Raw genomic sequence first — 18,608 nt, forward strand, 5'->3', positions numbered from 1 at the left:
AAGAATTCGTATTATTAAAGAAATTCTCTACGGTCCACGGTTCGAATCTAGAATTGATATTATTAAGACCATTTCAAGTAATTTTAAATGAAACGTATTAACCTATCGCTCTATTGCTGTTCAGGCAAATTAGAATTTTGAATTCTTTTTTCTCCTACTTGGACCTCTGCCTATCGAACACCCAAACCTCAACATCTTGACAAATACAGCTATGAAACAGCGATCTTTTTTTCTTAAAAACAGTTTTCTTTATTGATGTAGAAAATGCTAAAACAAATTGTGCAAACAAAATATAAATGAATGATGTACTATTATTAATTTTGATGGACTCGTTTCAAGTTCGTTCACAGCGCGTCCCAGATCATCTTCATTCTCTTAATGAGGTCAGTGTCATATGCATTAATAATACATGAATTATTTCTATATATATTTATATAATTAATCCATACATCAGCCATAGCGGCAGCAGCAGGCTTTCCTATACTAGATACACTAACACTAACAGAATATATAAAACTTCATAGAACTTTTTTTTTTACAGTTAACGTGGTCTGGAAGAGTAAATTATGGAGCGATGCACATTATGAATGTTGGTTTTCGTGACTATGATGCTGAAAATGAATACATTTCCCCCAACATACCGCTGTTTATAGTTACGAGACTGGTCCCTGTGAGGCAAGCGAATTTATCAACCATTTCAGAAGTTTGATTGAAAATTTACAATTATCCTTATTATAAATACAGTGGAATCTCGTTACAGTGAACTTCATGGCACCAGAAAATCTGTTCGTTATAACCGACCGATAGTTCATTATATCCAGTATGAAATTGAGACAAAATTCTACATTCATTTCTAATATCCGAGTTCGTTATAACGAGGTTCCACTGTAAGCGTTTCACCAAAACTACTTTTAACAATTAAACAGAACGGGGTGTACAACAGGGTGCTATTAATGCACCTCTAACGAGACAATCAAGCAGCACCTTCAAGTCAAGTAATCAGTGAAGGGGTAGCATTCCCTAACTAATTGAGGGGGGTCATTTTGATTAAAGGTGGAAAACTTCAGTAGCAGGTCCCGATGAAGGAATTCATCAGTAAATTAACAGGTTTTGATCATTAGGCTCTCGTGTGGGACTACAATGTATCACATGTGATGATTCGATGCATGCAGAAATGGGTAAAGCTTGAAGCGATTAAGCATTCTAATAATAATTGTAATAATGCACCTCCCTCCCCCTGATTAACAAATTTGCCGCGAATTAAGAAATGTTTCAGATATGCGATGTTTCTGTTTCAATTTAAATGGAAACTATTTTTCTCCATGCGTTTCTCAAAACATTCATACATCAAAGCTGAGTTACTTTTAACGCCTAGAGGAGTCTTCAGGGGTTCAATGGCTCAAAAGTTGGTTTAAACTCAGGATCCAGTTCCACAGTTGTGAGTTAAGAGTTAACTGTGAACTCAGGATCCAGTTCTACAGTTGTGAGTTAGAGTTAACTGTGAACTCAGGATCCAGTTCTACAGTTGTGAGTTAGTTAGTTAACTCTGAACTCAGGATCTAGTTTCACAGTTGTGAGTTAGAGTTAACTCTGAACTCAGGATCCAGTTCCACAGTTGTGAGTTAGAGTTAACTGTGAACTCAGGATCCAGTTCCACAGTCGCGTCATTTGTAATACGAAAGAAACATCGAACATTATTAAAACATTGAAAATGATCTAAATAAAAGTCGAACTTAGTGGAACTGGTAGTTCGTTACCTAACGTTGGTAGTAAGCTTTTTATAATCGGATGGGCTTATACCGACCCATGTGGTTTGTGAAAATATCCGATCCTGAAACTAAACCACAGACAGGTTACTGACAACGGAACTGGATACAGAACTGTGGAACTGGATCAATAACTGTGGAACTGAGTCCACAGCGGTGGAACTGAGTCCAGAGCAGTGGAACCGAGTCCACAGCGGTGGAACTGGATCAATAGCTGTGCAACCGAGTCCACAGCGGTGGAACTGAGTCCAGAGCAGTGGAACCGAGTCCACAGCGGTGGAACTGATCAATAACTGTGGAACTGAGTCCACAGCGGTGGAACTGAGTCCACAGCGGTGGAACTGAGTCCACAGCGGTGGAACTGTCTATACATCTGTTGACTCGAGTTGAGTTAAAATCAGTTGAATGAGACAAATATCAACCGCAAACTCTATATTCGGATCGAGTGCTACAAAAATAACCTGAATTTTAAAAGTAGATTTAGTTGAGGACGAGTCATACCCAGCGTTGACATCATGAAATATTAATCTCGACTATAATACTCCTCTCAGGAACTACTATACTATACACACACGTATACGCGTTTAATCTCAAGATTAGTAAATTAATCCCAGCAGTAAATAATCAGTCCGCCTGCTCACTCGTCGATCAATCGCTAACGACGACGCCGCATTGTTTAGAATTCGTCGTGACGACTCAACGCTTCCCCGAAATCGGTCGCTTGACTACCGACAAATACATCGTATTTATCGAGTATTTCATCTTTAGATAAAACTCCATCCTGAAATAAAACAACATTCAGTATTAGTAATTATCAGTTATAACTAGAGCGATATGGCAGCACTCGGCCCCAGGACCCTACAGCAGCCCTCGGCCCAGACCCTACTGCAGCCCTCAGGCCAGAACCGACAGCAGCCCTCGGCCCAGACCCTACTGCAGCCCTCAGGCCAGATCTGACAGCAGCCCTCGGCCCAGACCCTACTGCAGCCCTCAGGTAAACTTAAACTTAAATCTAAACCTAAATCTGCCCCAACTGGTCAGACTAGACTCAGCAACTCCTCAGCCTGTACTATTCTACACCTTCAGCCTAGAGTACCTCCCTGCACTCCTACAGCCTGCACACTGAAGGAGTGCAGTGCAGGTTCCAGGCTGATTAGATCGATGATAGCTGTTTAATGTAACTGAACCACAGTAAGTATAAGTTCCTTGTTTAATCTGTATAGTCAGTTATTGGGTCGTACCTTATCGCTATCTGATTCGTAGATTAGATGTTTCGCCTCAGCCTCGGTGTGATCGTAATCATCCGGTATAATCCATTCACGAATCTCGTCGCGATTTAATTTTCCATCTTTATCTTTGTCTCGATAATCTTTGAATTGTTCTCGTTCCTTTTTTACCCATTCGGGTTCTTCATCGGCCGCTTCATGATACATATCACCTACAATACAATTACAATACAATTACAATACATATCACCTACAATACAATTACAATACAATTACAATACATATCACCTACAATACAATTACAATACATATCACCTACAATACAATACAATTACAATACATATCACCTACAATACAATTACAATACATATCACCTACAATACAATACAATTACAATACATATCACCTACAATACAATACAATTACAATACATATCACCTACAATACAATTACAATACATATCACCTACAATACAATACAATTACAATACATATCACCTACAATACAATACAATTACAATACATATCACCTACAATACAATTACAATACAATTACAATACATATCACCTACAATACAATTACAATACATATCACCTACAATACAATACAATTACAATACATATCACCTACAATACAATACAATTACAATACATATCACCTACAATACAATTACAATACAATTACAATACATATCACCTACAATACAATTACAATACATATCACCTACAATACAATACAATTACAATACATATCACCTACAATACAACAATACAATTACATTACACACCAGGGTATGATCTAAGGAATGAAAGCCACTTGCCCGGGGTAAGCATATCTGAAATTTCGCTTGCCTCTTCCAAAATCTACTTGCCCTACACGGGCAGTCTGATTGGTGGCACTATCATCCGTTGTATCGATTGGGAAAAATGCTTTGTGATATAAAATTGCACTAGCCCGGAGGACGAGTGATAATGATAACCTACTCGCCCTGATGAGAATATACTTGTCCCGGGCAATCGGACAAGTGTTTAGATCGCACCCTGACCAATACAACTACACAATCCAATACAACACAACACAATAAACCACCAGCACAAACAAACAATGAACATATTCCAGTTCAGGAGAATAGAAATTCCTGATTAGAATTTATCAAACAACTTCTCAAATACCCCGAATAGAGAACATATTCCGGTCAAACAGAAGCGCCAGATGAGTATTTTGGAATCAGTAGAGACCGATTAAAAAGCTACCAAACTCTCATCTGGTAGATTCTATCAAGTTTCAAGATTTGAGTTATTCCGGATTAGGTAGAGCGTATTCTGGTCAAACAGAAGCGCCAGAAGAGAATTCTGGAATCGGTAGAGACCGATCAAAACCTATCAAACTCACTACCGATCGCTTCTATCAGATTTACAAATTATACTATTCAGTAATCGGTAAAGACCAATCAGAAACCTGTCCTAATATAAGCGGCGTTCTCACTCACCAATGTATTCGTCTACATCAATGAATCCATCTTTATTTTTATCGATATCGTCCATCGTTTCCTGCGAATAATAAGAAACATCGATTAATTTGCGGTTTAATTAGAAATATTTCACATTGAAAGAATCCGGGATACTGTTCAAAATGATCGTTCTGAATCGTTTTAAACATATTCAATTTAGTCTTTATTTCCAGACGAGTGAAACTTACATCGACGACTATTTCTTTCATATGTTTTACTTCTTCCGGATGAAGAAAATGTGTGAATTCCTCTTTCGATAAGGAACCGTCTTGATCCTGATCGGCAACTTTCCAACGTTTCTCATCGCGAATCTGCATCTGATTATAATGTTCCTTATCATCTTTATCCTCTTCATCACCATCTACAAAATACAAGTATCATCATCATCATCCATTGTCAGAACAGTGGAACTGAGTACAGAATTGTGGCACTGAGTTCAGAGCTGTGGAACTGAATCCTGAACTGTGGAACTTGGTCCAGAACTGTCAAACTGAGTTCAGACGTGTGAATCAGAGTTCAAAACTGTAGATCTGGCTTCAGAACTGTGGAACTGGATCCTGTACTGTGGAACTGGGTTCAGAACTATGAAACTGGGTTCAGAACTGTGGAACTGGGTTCAGAATTGTGGAACTGGGTTCAGAACTGTGGCGCTGGGTACCGAACTGTGGAACTGGATCCTGAACTGTAGAACTGAGTCCAGAACTGTAGAACTGAGTCCAGAACTGTGGAACTGAGTCCAGAACTGTGGAGCTGGGTTCAGAACTGTGGCGCTGGGTACCGAACTGTGGAACTGAGTCCAGAACTGTGGCGCTGGGTACCGAACTGTGGAGCTGGGTTCAGAACTGTGGAACTGAGTCCAGAACTGTGGCGCTGGGTACAGAACTGTGGAACTGAGTCCAGAACCGTGGAGCTGGGTTCAGAACTGTGGAGCTGGGTTCAGAACTGTGGAGCTGGGTTCAGAACTGTGGCGCTGGGTACCGAACTGTGGAAGTGGATACAGAACTGTGGGGCTGAATAAGAAATGAGCTGATTAGTTGTTTTTACCTTCTAAAAACCCGTAAGTTTTCTCTTTATAATCGTCCCACTTCAGTTTTGCATCAGTTGTATCGAACTCGCTCCACTGACGATTTGTATCTTGTAATAAATATCGGTTTTGCACGTATTGTATCCACGACTGTAGTTCTGATTCCGTCACTTTCCCGTCGTGGTCTTTGTCAATTTTCTCGACGATTTTCCTGAAATGAGAAGAGGTTTGATTTTGACAAAGGCTTCTGGATCATCATTACTATATCGATGATTTTGGATATCATTGGAATTACAAATTGGCATTCAAATTCAAAGCTGACTTCAGTAACCTGATGAGATTAGCAAGTTTGACAGCAGCACTGCGAGACTTGTGGGAAAAATACGCAATGATTTCGATAATATTTATTATAATTTACCCGAGTCGATCGCGACTTTCTTCCGGTGACAATTGATCGAACGTTTTTGATTCGTCAGCTCCTAGAAACGCCTCGTGATCGTAATCGGAATTATGTTCTCCTTTATCGTCGTAATGTTTCTCATCTGATAACTCCTACAAACAAAACATAACATGTGCTGAACAAAAATTTATCTTTTAGCAAGAGCAGTCGAGTCAGTGATAACCTGGTGTTGAATGGGATACCGGCAAGGCTATTGAGGAAAGCTAGGATTGGCGATAATCCACCAGGATCACTAGTGGCACTGGGTTACCGCACTTCAATTTATTTCAATAAACTTCGAGTCAACTTTTCTGATGAAGTAAATCAATTTTCAGTGAAATCAATACCATCCACTGAGTGAGAAAGGAAATCTTATATCTATCCGATGAGTCGTTTGATAATTTTCTCATTTGAAAGCCTTAAAGTTAAGAACTGATTTTCATTACGAATAACCCGATGTTTTGTGGCGCCATCTGGTGTTGCCGGTATTCCATTGGTAAGCGTTGAGACAAATGCCAGGAAGAAGTTCCGAATTTTTGCAACTATTGTTAAGTAGCTTCATCGGGTAAATGAGTAAATCAGGTTTAAATCAATTATCACCTCATTTTATCTGATGCACCTTCTACGCTGAAGTAGCAAAAGTTCATACTCTAAATATATCTAATCAGTACTTTCTGTCTTAATGTTTTACTGAAGATTTCCAACCAGGGTTGGTTCACAGTTGCCACGTCACAGTTTTAATCAGGGGCCACTTTTATCCCACTTGCTTTTCCCTGACAATTCAGTTGTTTTCCCTGAATTGATCTGCTAAGAATGCAATCAATTAACACAGTCGAATACGTAAGACATAAACTCTCAGATCTAACAATCTCAACAAATCTCCCTGACTTTTCACTGATTTTTAGTTTTTTTAAGGATTAAAAAAAAATTTCCTAACTTTTCCTGGATTTCCAGGTAAGCGGCTGCACCCTGATTATTTATAGACTTCAATTAGGCCCTACCTTTTCGTAAGTTCTGTCTTTAGCGCCATCTTTCCGCGGTATAGCCGATGACAGCGTACTGCTCACTAGCGCTATCACTAATAGAGTACCGCATAATTTCATACCGGTCGCTTTTGACATCATTTTCACAAATAGACTTTAAAAATTGTCTGAGGAAAAACTACACGCCCTGAAAATATACAATTTACATTCAGTCACCAGAACTCCAAGAATCGCAAGAAGATGGATTGATAAACCCCGGTATCACTCCTCTTTCAGAATTATCACTTTGCACCAATTTTGACTAATTTTTTCATAGGCGTACACAATTAATTGAGTGAATTAAGAGAAATTTCTAGGTTTAAAATGTAGGCCTAACATTAACAATTCATTCATTTTTCATGAATCATGTAGGCCTATAGATAAAGCAAGACCTGGTCACATAAGAATTCCCTGATTGTTCCAGGATTTTGTTAAACTTCATCAAATTCCCCAAATTTTCCTGACTTTTTCTGATTCCCCACCAGAGTTTTCCATGTTAGTAGAGGACCCTGCTTACAGAACAATAAGTTTTTTTTTTATTACACAGTCAATAGGAATCACCTCCAGTGACAAATAGGCCTATTATAGTCAGCCAACCGACACCAGAAGAGGGATTTCTAGCGCCCTCTATTTCCGCTCCGGTTATTTATTGCTCTCCCCAGTCCCGTCCAGTGTTGTTGGAACTGCAGCAATAAGTCCTGGCCATAACGTTTTTTGAATGATGTCATTGTTTTTCTTTGAATATCATATTTTTGACGAAAATGAACTAAATTTGCTGCAGCAACACAATCAAATTAGAACCTGTCAAAAATCGACAACTGGCCGCGGCAATCTAAAATTGCTTGCAACAACATACCCAGTACCGATGGGTATGCCACGTTCATGCAGCAACAGATACAGGGATATTGGTGGTACCCTGATCATTTATTGGTTCCATTGGTAAAAGTGCAGATCCGCACCTCTCCGCATAAACGGTTCAATCAACTACATGAAATATCATTGTTTCAGATTCAAAATGTCATCAGCAATTCAGTACATTGCCATTGGCTAATTTTAAGATATCTTCACTAGAGAGTAGAAAGATTTTTAACCTGGATTCTGTCATTCAGCAGATTGCGTCAACCACGAGAGGTGCGGATCTGCACTTTTACCGTCCCATTGATTAAATAATGACAAGTTCATGAGCAAAAAACTGCAACAACAATCGATTGAGAATAAACCTTATTTAAATTTAACTTGATTCTGTAACCGGTATGACGACAGCTTGTTTTTATCTGTCAAAACCACAGCAACAGCTGTCAAACTGTCAGTGACAGTGTCTGTTTACCTGATTAAAATCCTATATTTGGTCACAGCTGCCGTCTCTCGTCGACTCTGGACTCAGATCAATTCTACCTCCAGCAAATCTATCGATCGGTACGACGCGTTCACACTCACTGCGAGAAGAATCGATGTCTGCATCAACCAGTATCCCTCTCAGCATCCAATAACTGACACGTAAACAACACACGTGGCATTACCTGATAACCAATCAAATCACAGCTACGTGGCACTGAGTTGGCACTACCTTCCGCTGGACCCTTTGAACTTGAACTTGACCCGTTCGGCAATTTCCGGACACGTCAACTTCGGTAATTTCCGGACACGTCCGCAAAATGCAACAGTATACGGAGACGTCATGTGTCCGCTAGTACCCAGTCCGTGATACCCAGGGCCAAATTCGGTTTTCGTATCTAGTCGACCAGTGGTCGGAACTAATCACCGAATGCGCTTGATTTTCGAACTATTTCCGGAATATAGTTCCGACTATCGGACATTCGGTTACGTTTAGTTAATTCGACTATAGTTGACTAACTCAGAAAACCGAAGGACAAGGTGGCCCTGTGACTGTGTGTCTCTCGTACCCACTCAAATTCTAATAAAGACTTTATTGAACATTTTATTGCTATCGATTTCGGCGATTAATATTCATACGATTTCTATTTCTATTCTATATATATGGGTTCGGTACCCAGTTATAGAATAACCATGTTTTTCGCGACTGATGCCTCTAATAGATCTGGGGTATACTATGACGCAGTACTTGAATCCCGGCCAACATCAACCAAAATTGTTGCTTGTTTGATTTTACATTCTTCGGGAAACCCCGGAATCCCGTAACACTAAATCACACAACATGGAATTACAATGAATAAATCATGGACATTGGACTCGGGAACTTGAGTCTCGCATCGCCGGCTCGTTTCACTGAGTCGCGCCGGTCCTTGGACGGTATAAGAGGTGGCTGCCGTCCAGGACAGGCTTAGCCCATAGTCAAAACAATTTAAAACAAATTATTCATTTTTCATTTATTTTAGAAACAATTTGTATGTTGTAAAATAAGAGTGAGTTTCAGAAAAAGGCAAGGCTTGTCGGTGACTGACGAAAAAGGAATGTTAGAATAAATGTAGTAGTTGGTTAATAAAGAACTAAGTTAAAAATAAAACTACGATAAATATTTGGAATATGGAAATACAACACACTCAATATGCTACATGAATATGACAGTTTGGACTGGATTTCCTAAAGAGGATTATAAATTAATAAGTAAATAATGGCGTTTCATCCTCGATTTGAAAATATTCAAACTTTAACTGTATTTTATAGTGTGACTAATTTGATTCCAAAGTTTAGGACCTCCTCTTCAAGCTCAAGTGTAGCCTGTTCATCGAAATTCGTATTATGGTCTCATTCAATAGATAACTAAACCCATATATGCCAGAACAAAAAGTTTAGGACCGTTTAAGATTTTATTACGTTAGTATTTCTATTAACGACAAAATGGCGATTAGTCCTCGATGATGATGCATTGACCTCAAAAAGATCAGCGAACGTGCAAGGTAGAAGGTTAAGTGAATGACAATGATACATCTACCCGAGACGAATTATCAAAGAGCCAATGGGCAGGAAGGAGATGAATTCACCGAAGGTCCTATGTTATTCTCATAAGCCTGTTTTATGATTAGAAAAACGACGAATAACTACAATCAAAGTTTACACAGTTTACAATTTACCGACACAACTACAGTCGGAATGTCGGAATTTAAAAGCTAATTTCCAATAAGATCACACTGTGCATATTTTTCATCTCCAATGTATTACGTTTTGTCATCACTCAAGTTAAGCGTTGAACAAAAAATCGCTCCTGTCAAATTAGAAAATCCCTGTCCAATACAACGCTCAGTTTAAGGGCCAGCTGTATCAGTCGTCCATAAGTAATCTTACATTTTAAGACTATATAGTCTTAGTCAGTTAACCACATATAACGTTGGTAAATTGGCCACATAACTAAGTTGGTTTTAGACTAGTGTTTAATGACTGTGCAACTGGCACATGGGCATCGGCGCTTTCCTACGTGGAGGCACCCCTAATAAGAAATAGTATCGCGAACCATTACAGGATTCGAATCTAATGGCATTTTGGTGGCGACAATCCCATTCATTACTTCCCGGCGGGAATATCATTACTAGTCATTGGTCAGTCTTGTGCAATATGACGTCACGCCGGTGTCGGTATATAAGGCCCGGTCACGGGGTCACTCTTTCCAGTTCGGCCATTTTCAGGTAAGTTATGCTACGTCCATTTGATTTTTTTTTGTTGATGAAATGTTTCTTGAATATCTTGGTATTAATGATTCTTTTATTAATATTGCAGTAGCATCCATTACGCAACAGCAGCAGATATCAGTATCATCAACAGCAGCACCAGAAATCAAAATAACGACGACCAACAACACACATACAGCAGCAGAAGAAGAAGATTAAGATAGAATTAGAAAAATGTCGTACACATTTGTTCTTGAAATCTTGAAGGCGGTACAGGTCGAGGCGGTGAAGAACAGCGGGTCCCTCGACCTGTTTTGTATCATCAGTAAGTTTTTATTCATTACCTTATCTCAGTTATTAAGCCTCAACTATCTCAATTACTTATCTCGGTTACCTCAAATATCCAATACACAACAATCTAGCACAAATCTCTGAAATTTCATTAAAAGATTTCTCGAATCCGAAATCTTAATAAACTAGAGTATCTAAACTGCTAAATACTTACCCAATTCTATTCAGGTAATATCTTTATTCATTTGAATACACCAGTTACTTGAAAGTTCAATTATTTCAATACTTAATCTCAAAAACTAATCACAAAAATATCGAGTTTTCAATACCTCAAATGTATAATTTTACTGATCTTAAATATTTCAATCATTTGATTCAAGGTCAAATCTCAGTTCAATACCAAAATATCATTGATTTTTTCTTAAATCAGTTATTTGTATTCTCAATTATATCATTTGATAATAGTTTAATATTCTTTTTATTAAATAACAACTCAATTATTCTTCATTGAAAAGTAAAATTTCATTTGATTCTGTAAATTCGTTCAAGCATCTACAAAATTGAATAAGGAAAGGAAATTATTTCTATTTCTGCATTAAAACAATCTAAGTTACAAATTAACCGCAGTAATGACAAATATATCTATCTACCCTTGATGTCTCATAGAATTTCCATTCCTTTGCTTCATTCGAGACTCGAAACAAATATTCATGGTACAAAATTGAATTGAATTTAATACAACTTGACTGACTCTGATGGATGGGATTTAATAAAATTATGTAGAAACCTATTTCCGGGTTCAAATTTGACGTTTGTAAAGAATCCCATCACTCCAAGCATGTATCATTGATGCTCTTTAATTCTTTTTAGAAAGCTGCAAATAAACAGTTTGAAACTGTTTAATAGATAATAGGCCTCGGTCATCATTGATATCATTATCATATGTCTTTTTAGCAGGGTGGTGCGGTGGCCAGTCCTTCGTCCAAAACTAAGACCACCCAAGCCTTTAAGCACAGGCCACATACAAGTTCCAAATAAATAACTATAAAAAGGCCTTTTATGTGAAGTTTGAATTTGCATTGCGAGTTAGGCTATTGAAATTTTTACTGATTCATTTTTTATCCGATCAGCAAGACTATATTTTAAAATTTAGTTAATTACACTGCGTGCGGATCATCGGATAGGCCAACATCAGATAGGCCTAGGCGTACTAACGATGTTTCCGTAAAAAATGAAAAGGCAGCAGTGCATAATTGATAATATTCGTTGAAGTTAGAAAAGGTTTCTATTTTGTTGTAAAAATTATTTGCAATTAGGCCTAAAAGCTACGGTAGGTACCGGACCCAAATATTTATCCATCTCTAAATAAAGCCTAGCAACCCCGGCCTAGTGTTTTTCCAGCCTGGGCGTAGCGTTTTTCCAGCCCAGCCCTCGTAACATAACAACTTAAAACTTCAACAGAAATGATATGAATGCAGTTTTTTGCGGGGAAGTAGGTGTCGCTATATTTACAGTGATTTATTCCACCGATTGATTCAACATTCGAGGGGTAAGTAGTGACTGTTTTGAAATATCTAATGAATATCGGTATACGTGAAATAGGCCTAGATTCCTATTATTATTCTTTATTCACTGTTTAATGACATTTTGTTTAATGAGTGAATGATAATATATTTGATGTTTTGTAGTAAATGGATTTGATTGATTTATATGAAGTCACTGGTTGCGGGAGGAAGTTTGAATAATTGCGTTATGTACAATAACAATTTACTCAACGTAAGTTTAACCGATCTCTCATTTATTCATTATTTACTGATATATATATGTTTGGTTTTTTTATGACGACTGTTTTTATAAAAATGTGTTTATTATATTTAGAATGAATTTGTTTGAAGCCGGTTGTGAATTTGTTTTACAATCTTCAGTGATACCAATGCATCAAGCCAATACCAGTGATACCAGTGCATCATCCCAGTACCAGCGATACCAGTGCATCATCCCAGTACCAGCGATACCAGCGCATCATCCCAGTACCAGTGCATCATCCCAGTACCAGCGAAACCAGTGCTTCGTCCCAGTACCAGCGATACCAGTGCATCAAACCAGTACCAGTGATACCAGTGCATCAAACCAGTCTGGTTATTCTACAAACTGCTGATTGTTGATTTTTCAGTTTCTATTGGTTTTGGTTTCTGTGAAGGAAATACTGATGATATTTTAATGTAATTCTTTGCTTCGTTTTTTTGTTTGAAATGAAAATTAAGTAACTTTTGAAGTATTTGTACTTTGAATACAATTTACGTTGTAAACATTTTAAATTAAATGGCACATTGAGAAATCTGAATCGTCAGAATTCTTTTTTGGTTGAAATTCAATATTCAGTAAGATTACTAACTGGCAGCCTTTGTTGTTTCTCCGTCAAATTAAGTACATTTTGCATATTTGTTCTTGTCATCTTGAATTTTGGTTACCCTTGATCTCATCATCACAAAAACATGTTTTGATCAGAAACAAAATGGCTTTCTTGTGGGTTTTTATACCACAAATATCATTGTTAGGCCTGATGTTCGCCGTATTACATTGAAATTTGAAATGGTATATTTGAGGAAAGGATACTTGATGAAACCCGTTTTTCGATTAGCCAATACTACACAATTAGCGGCCATCTTAGTCTCATCAAATCTCGTTCATTGGAAAATGGTTTTATTGATGAAAATATCGACTAGTTTCATAAACCTTAACAGGTTTCTTCATGCGTCCCTCTATCTTGAATTGTTTTTGTATTACTATTGTACATTTCTTATACATGTAATTCAAAATGGTAAATGAATTATCATGTAATGATATTATTTGGTTCAACTCCAGAATAGGTCAATATAGTTCCATCGTGGAGGATTTTCTTTAATGAAGTGAGTGGTTCGGTTTCTGATTGCCGACCTATTTTACTCGTCGACAATTCCGACGATTTAGAATTGCCGACCTATTTTACTCGTCGACAATTCCGACGATTTAGAATTGCCGACCTATTTTACTCGTCGACAATTCCGACGATTTAGAATTGCCGACCTATTTTACTCGTCGACAATTCCGACGATTTAGAATTGCCGACCTATTTTACTCGTCGACAATTCCGACGATTTTAAATTGCCGACCTATTTTACTCGTAGACAATTCCGACGATTTAGAATTGTTGAAGGGAAGATAAATTTTCAAGCAACGACACGGCCACTTGATGCCGATTGCAGTTTGTATCTATAAAGGGTAATCTACACACGGTCCTTCATCCCAGCCATTTTATATCAGGGTAATCCACACAAACACCCAGCCCCTCGATCCCAGCCACCTTATTCAAGGGTAATCCACGCAAACACACAGCCCCTCGATCCCAGCCACCTTATTCAAGGGTAATCCACGCAAACACACAACCCCTCGATCCCAGCCACTTTATATCAGGGTAATCCGCGCACACACACAGCCCCTCGATCCCAGCCACTTTATATCAGGGTAATCCACGCACACACACAGCCCCTCGATCCCAGCCACTTTATATCAGGGGTAATCCACGCAAAAACACAGCCCCTCAATCCCAGCCACCTTATTCAAGGGTAATCCACGCAAACACGCAGCCCCTCGATCCCAGCCACTTTATTCAAGGGTAATCCACGCAAACACACAGCCCTCGATCCCAGCCACATTATATCAGGGTAATCCACGCACACACACAGCCCCTCGATCCCAGCCACATTATATCAGGGTAATCCACGCACACACGCAGCCCCTCGATCCCAGCCACATTATATCAGGGTAATCCACGCACACACGCAGCCCCTCGATCCCAGCCACATTATATCAGGGTAATCCACGCACACACGCAGCCCCTCGATCCCAGCCACATTATATCAGGGTAATCCACGCAAACACACAGCCCCTCGATCCCAGCCACTTTATATCAGGGTAATCCGCGCAAACACGCAGCCCCTCGATCCCAGCCACTTTATATCAGGGGATATTATTATATAAAAGATATTGCAATTCTAAATCGTCGGAATTGTCGACGAGTAAAATAGGTCGGCAATTTAAAATCGTCGGAATTGTCGACGAGTAAAATAGGTCGGCAATTCTAAATCGTCGGAATTGTCTACGAGTAATATAGGTTGGCAATTCTAAATCGTCGGAATTGTCGACGAGTAAAATAGGTTGGCAATTCTAAATCGTCGGAATTATCGACGAGTATAATAGGTGGGCAATTCTAAATCGTCGGAATTGTCGACGAGTAAAACAGGTCGGCTACCTGGCTCGCGGAAGAATACGTGCTATGTACTCAGCCTGGGCAGATCTACTTTTACCTGTTCTGGAGTTGAGCCTATTATTTTACTTGAATTGAACAGCATCTCATCAAGTTGAATTACTTTTTTCATATGATAAGTATTTTATGTGAATAGTTAAAATCGGATTTAAGTGAAAATGAACTTTGGTGTTTGATTTCGAGACAAATCGCTTTTTGTAAATGGTTAAACTCCATTTGAGATGAATACACATAAAGATGTATTCAAATGTTGAAATGTATTCAAACGTAGCGTTTTATCAGAATATTGTCCTAGATTACGTCAAATATGAGCTGAACATTTCTGAATACAACTCCAGAACTACATCAGAACTAGTACTAATATCCTCTTGATGAAGTCGTGGGAGATATTATAGTTTTAGCTGTACTGCGTCTGTGTGAAGTTTTTGCGTTTATCGCCACTTCCTTTGAATTCTTAAACAAGCTGTGTCTGAAGGATTCAATATTCAAGGGGTAAGTGGCTCATTTGAAATAAGTTTGAATATATGTGAAATAGGCCTTCATCGAGGTGCAGTGGTCCAGTCACTGATCCTTCACCTTGGTTCTTCTCTGGGCTCCAATTAAATTGGGGAGAAGAAACTCCCGGACCTACTTATAAATACCCTGAGTGGCCCAGGGCAATATTTCTGAGGTTCCACGTATAAATGTCTAGTAAATGACAGAATGATTTTTTAACTTATAGCTTTTGATAGAATATCTTTTCATCTTATTTAGAAACACGAATGTTGACACAGAACCCTTCAAATAATGTATTGTAGTTATCAATGGATAAAAACATTATTATAACGGTTTTTACAGCGTCAAAAATAGGCCTGTTCCAGAGGTCATTTATTACTAATTAAATCAATACAAATTGTTTTATTTGTAGAATTGGATGTAGCCAGCAGTGAATTGGTTTGATTACATGGCCGCATGATATATAGATATATAGGTTTTGCGAATGGTGAAAGTAGTCGGGGACATGTCAGGGAAAAAGCAAGACAAATAAAAGAAGCCACCCTGAAACGTGCTTGCATTTTTACGAACACCTTTGATGTCAAAGAGTTTTAGAATAACCAAATTATGAATTATGAACAAATCGTAAAGAATAAACATTTAATTGCTCTTTGTTGTTATGACCACCGCAGCTATTTATTTCACCAGGAAAAATGATTTCCGAAGTTTGGAGGATCTAAAACGGTAAACAACGGATGTATTGTTATCGCATTTATCAAATTTATGCTTTCGTCGTGTAATTCCATCTGATACTTCTAATACTGTCAAGTAAGAATATTTTGTTGAGGCAACTTATTTCAGTCAAAGGTGGACCATCTTGAATCTCTTTAAGTCACCCTGATACTGGTATGATTTTTTCCCCGCAAAGTTCTGAATCCCCCACTCGGCTGGAATAGCTAAGGTGCCACCCCAGAGGGCGCCCCTTGGGGTGGAGTTTCTATTTCTTCAAATCGCTACTAGTCCTACAGTTTTAATCCGATCAATTCCAAATTTGGTATGAATGTTCTATGGACCAATACCTACAAAGTACAGAGACCTTTTTGGATTTGGACCCAAGGGGGCACCCCCTAGGTATGCAGCTTCTATTTCTTCAAGCTTCTATTTCTTCTATATAAGCCGATATGCTCCTTGTTTATCTTTCCTCTTCTGTTCGTTGTATCGGGTGTAGCTGTTTTCAGGAATGCCTTCCTGATATTTTCATTTATCCATGGTAGACCAAGCTGTTATTCTTATTATTGTTCATTAGTTATACCCGAACTGTATTGAAAGCAATGGGCGTTATGAAAACAATATATAATTTGATAATATGAGGAATGAAGAAGATGCATTTGAAAGCTTTTCAGCAACAGTGTAAAAGGCTGGCGCAGGTGATCATAATATTGACATCTGTATGAGTTTTCTCAGGTTTTCTGTTAAATCGTGAGGCTAGTTATTCCAAAACAAATTTATATAGTTGTGAAACCTGAACTGTACCATAATTGCAGTTGTTGGTATGAACCAATTCTACCTATGCATTCCCAAAACTATTACCATCCACTATTGATGCATCAACAGATACGATGACAAAACCGAAATTGCCTTCAAACTCTTGATTTAGAAATGAATCAGATAAACTGGCAATTAATTGTAATGATGATTCTGTCTAACAGTTGTTTGTATGATTTCAGTGATGAGTAAACAAAATTTTATTCATCACTATTGTATTGACAGACATAAGTCTACGTGGTATTAATGTGTAATATTCGTGATCCTTAATAGTTTTTCTTTTCATTTCAGCTGAAAGACTTGTCAGAGATGTAATCAAGAAGAAAAATGAGTCTGGCCACACTTATGAGGCGGCAACACGTCTACAACAAAGATTACAAAGGTGTGTTGATCTAATGTCGTCTCATAAGCCGGTGGAGCCAGTTCCACCAACACCTGAATTGGCTCCTCCGCAGGTGGTGGACCCTGCTCCTGCGGTGCAGGTGGTTGCGCCCACCGTATCTTCGGATACGGAGGTCGTGCCACCTGTTATCGTGGAGCAGGAGGTCGCCCCTGCCGTGGTTGCCCCGACAGAGGCGCCACAGGTCCAGACTCCTGCACCGCGCAGGTCGCCCCGTAGAAATATAAAAAAAGTTAACTATTCAGAAGGTTCGGGGCGGCCTAATAAAAAAAAATCTCCAAAACGTGCGACTCCTCCACCACCACCATCTTTTGAGGAGTCGAGTGATGAGGAGTTATTTCATACTCCTGGAGCTCCACAACCAGGGCCCCCACCACCACCACAAACACCTGTGGGAGTGCAACAAAAAAAAAGAAAGAGAGGTACATATGATAATGAAAATAATAATGAAAATAATAATGAAATGCCCGCCCAGGCTGGATCATCGGGCGCTCCAGCGGGGGTACCACCCGCCCCCGCTGTAGAGCTTGTTGCACGTGGCCCTGGTTGGTCAAAGAACATAAGAATGAAAGATCCTTTACAATTGCTCCGCGATGTTGAAGGGGCCTTTGATGGCAACTATACATTCATTAAAAGACAACGGCGATAATAAAAAACCATCCCCCCTTCACTCGCCATCACTCCGGGCAACAACACCAGCCCATACACGTCTGCAGATCGGCACTCCTTTCATCATCCATTTTTATTATCACTTGTCACTTTGTAATATAAGTGAGTTTTAAAAACTTATTAATTTCATTTCATTCTTCGTCGGTCTGCAGTTCGCGCGGTGCCACAAAATATCTGTCAACCCCCCTTGCATTAGGAACCAGTGGGCGTGCAGTCCTGCATTATTAATGTTTTTTTATTAAAAAAAAAAAAAAGCAAAAACCAGATCTAACGAGTTTTTAACGAGAGTTTTACGGTTCTCTCAAAAAAATTAAAAAACAAAAAAATCAAAAAAATTCATCATCATTTCATC

At 38.7% G+C, this 18,608-nt stretch overlaps 1 protein-coding gene across 2 annotated transcripts; it reads right to left on the reverse strand.

The window, feature by feature from the left end:
- Nucleotides 1-225: 225 nt before the first annotated feature.
- LOC141912477 (calumenin-B-like) lies at nucleotides 226-8,757 on the reverse strand. Of its 2 annotated transcripts, XM_074803702.1 has the most exons (9): nucleotides 8,555-8,757; nucleotides 8,315-8,477; nucleotides 6,967-7,135; nucleotides 5,945-6,078; nucleotides 5,547-5,737; nucleotides 4,691-4,863; nucleotides 4,482-4,542; nucleotides 3,008-3,204; nucleotides 226-2,547 (listed from the first exon to the last, which is right to left on the reverse strand). In XM_074803702.1, exons 3-9 carry the CDS (start codon nucleotides 7,087-7,089, stop codon nucleotides 2,443-2,445), a joined length of 984 nt encoding a protein of 327 aa, XP_074659803.1. In that variant the 5' UTR covers nucleotides 7,090-7,135; nucleotides 8,315-8,477; nucleotides 8,555-8,757; the 3' UTR covers nucleotides 226-2,442. The 2 variants fall into 2 exon arrangements, with proteins under 2 accessions (XP_074659803.1, XP_074659802.1); XM_074803701.1 differs by having other exon boundaries at nucleotides 8,315-8,757.
- Nucleotides 8,758-18,608: the final 9,851 nt, after the last annotated feature.

Source organism: Tubulanus polymorphus, chromosome 11 (assembly GCF_964204645.1).
Source record: "Tubulanus polymorphus chromosome 11, tnTubPoly1.2, whole genome shotgun sequence".
In the NCBI taxonomy this organism is placed as follows: domain Eukaryota; kingdom Metazoa; phylum Nemertea; class Palaeonemertea; order Tubulaniformes; family Tubulanidae; genus Tubulanus; species Tubulanus polymorphus.

Coding starts and splice junctions, on each gene's coding strand:
- LOC141912477 (XM_074803702.1), bottom strand. CDS start 7,089: ATGATGTCAAAAGCGACCGGTATGAAATTATGCGGTACTCTATTAGTG. Junction 5,738..5,944: donor GAAAGTCGCGATCGACTCGG/GTAAATTATAAT, acceptor TTCTCATTTCAG/GAAAATCGTCGAGAAAATTG. Junction 2,548..3,007: donor ACGAATCAGATAGCGATAAG/GTACGACCCAAT, acceptor GTTTTATTTCAG/GATGGAGTTTTATCTAAAGA.